Source organism: Limulus polyphemus, unplaced genomic scaffold, assembly GCF_000517525.1.
Source record: "Limulus polyphemus unplaced genomic scaffold, Limulus_polyphemus-2.1.2 Scaffold107, whole genome shotgun sequence".
NCBI lineage: Eukaryota > Metazoa > Arthropoda > Merostomata > Xiphosura > Limulidae > Limulus > Limulus polyphemus.
Window position 1 is genome coordinate 619,398 of NW_013665717.1, and position 2,448 is coordinate 621,845.

Below are 2,448 nucleotides of genomic sequence, written 5' to 3' on the forward strand. Positions count from 1 at the left end.
TATCATAACATCACGTGTTGTTTACGTCATTGTCCACCAGGCGTCAGCGTGGTTAAATAAGCGTGGGAGTTTTATATAATGATGTTTTTGACATCCTTCCTGTATAACATTCCTTTCACACTTCCACATGAACTGTGAATGATAATAATGACGCAAGTGTTCGTTCTATTTGGAAACTGCTAACATCTGCAATTTTTGAGACTCTAAGATACAAAGTGTTGGAGCTTCATACCACACACACAAACACAAGTATATATTTTCATTAGTGCCACTTAATATGATGATGAATTGTTGAGTTGAATTCTTCTTTCTTCACAGTCATGTAAAAATATGGTAACTACGTGTCTAACTGACACGCAGCATTGGTTGGCGCTAGATAATTTGTTCATTGAGTTTTGTAGATTAATCAATCCCAGCACGAGCAGGCGGACAGGCATGCTAATACAAAATCAAAGCATCTGTACATTGTACTAATTATTTGACTGCATATTCAGAAACTAGCCTCCAGTTCGTTATTTAGTCGCTTTATCTTAGCCGGAATGGCCGAAGGGAGAGAACAAGTAACCGTAGAATTAACTGGTGGTGGGCCATGGGGTGTCCGATTTCAGGGAGGAGAAGGCACATTCGAACCTCTCACTGTACATAAGGTAAGATATAAAAATTAAGAAAAAACAAAAAACGTCGATCAAAATGAAAATGAGTTCTGAGTAATGTATTAAAGAAACATTGATGTAACTTGTACTACTTTATGCAAATACATGTCAAATTTCAGTGTAAGTTTCAGTTTTGTGACTTCAACTTCTTTAGTTATCTATGTTACTTGATTGTGTATTTTTGTCGTAAAAATGTTGCCCGAGTATAAGTTTTCGTAGATGTGATAACTAATATATATATATTCTGTTGTTTCAAGAAATTGCCGATGTTTTGAATATATTTAGCAACTAATGTACTGTAAGATGAACTCAAAACTATTATATTGGTACGAGAACGACAGTTGTAGATTTAGCCGAGTGTTTGCTTGATATACAGCGAGCAGAAGTGTTTCTAAATGCTTAAAAGTTTCGGGGCTCGAGCCCATAGGCGCGGGAGTTTTCGGCGTTTCAGTGTGATATCGATCATGGTTTTCTATTCTGATTTTTCAAGACACCAACTGGGGATTCTAGACACTGTCAAATAGAATCGGGGCACGGGCTTCGTGTGACACTGTCTATCGACGCCTCTGCGAGCGAGGATGGAAAACCGTGTTTTGATGATAAATGCGGAAAGCAGCCTAACCACTGAAAACCAAAAAGCCTAGGATATTATTGGGAAAAAGTCACGGGCTTCATTTGAAGGAGCTGGCAGGGGCAGCTGCCCCTTCAGGCTCGTAGGGGACCCCAAATAGCAGTTTCTCTGAGACATTTCTGTACAGACCAGATTAACACACATACACAAAGTGTGCCGTATCTTAAGGCCCCAGCTGAATTGGGAAGGCCACGCAAGGTCAGTCTTCTTTGCCCTCTTTTGTGAAATGACGCTCCTGACAAAAGTTGCACAATGGTTTTATTGCAGATCTTTTTTTCATACTCCACTTAATTAGTTCAGTACGAATTTCAAACTACAGGTATATAAAATAACATTTTATATCTATGTTTTGTTTGTCTTTATTTATGGTAAAACAAATATTTCTATAGAATCTTATATCGTTCTTTGGTTTGCCACAAGTCACTGTCCAGATAGTTTTTCTTTAATATCAGAACTTCCTAGCCGAGGTGGACAAGATGGCAGCCAAAGTAATAGTCTATAAAAAACGCTATTTTATTGTTATTGGTTTATTTGTTTCTTTGTTTTTTACCGTGGGGAATCAAACGCTGGATTTTAGTATAGTAAGTCTTTAAACTTACCGCTCTGTCCACCACATGGAATCGAACCCCAAATTTTTGCATTGTACACTTACCGCTGACCCACCGGAGGACCGCTATTTTATATACAGTACGAATTATGGCGTTAACCTCTGAAAGCTGGCGAAGCGTTGGAAACCAATATGACTAATAATACTTGAAATGAAAATTACGTTATTACTATAACGGATTTTTTTCTACATGTTCTTAGTTAGTCAATTATGGATTTCATTTAACAGGTGCGTAAAGATTGCATTTCCGGTCTTTTGTTTGTGTTTTTTGAAATGTTTATACATTTTTGTTTGATAAAGTTTCAAGATAACTTCGTAGTATTCTTGTGCATTTTTTGAAAAAGAAGAAAATTACATTTATTTAAATAAACTACGGTATAGTATTATAAAGTATAAAAGATATTGTTGTAAATATGTTTTTAATGTTTTAATTTAGACGTGATGAATCGTTTGCTACAGGGAGTTATGCCTTAACGTAATGTCGATGTGTGACACCTAGAAATTTTCAATCACGTAATGCTGATGTGTGACACATAGAAATTAACGACAGATGAAAA

At 36.5% G+C, this 2,448-nt stretch overlaps 1 protein-coding gene across 1 annotated transcript in view; it reads left to right on the top strand.

Moving 5' to 3' along the window:
• The first annotated feature begins 539 nt into the window (after positions 1–539).
• The window catches only part of LOC106470759, a 35,420-nt gene continuing 33,511 nt past the window's right edge, over positions 540–2,448 (top strand). The window contains exon 1 of the mRNA XM_013931329.2: positions 540–647. Within this exon, the coding sequence (XP_013786783.1) occupies positions 540–647 (108 nt within the window). The remainder of the gene's footprint in view (positions 648–2,448) is intronic.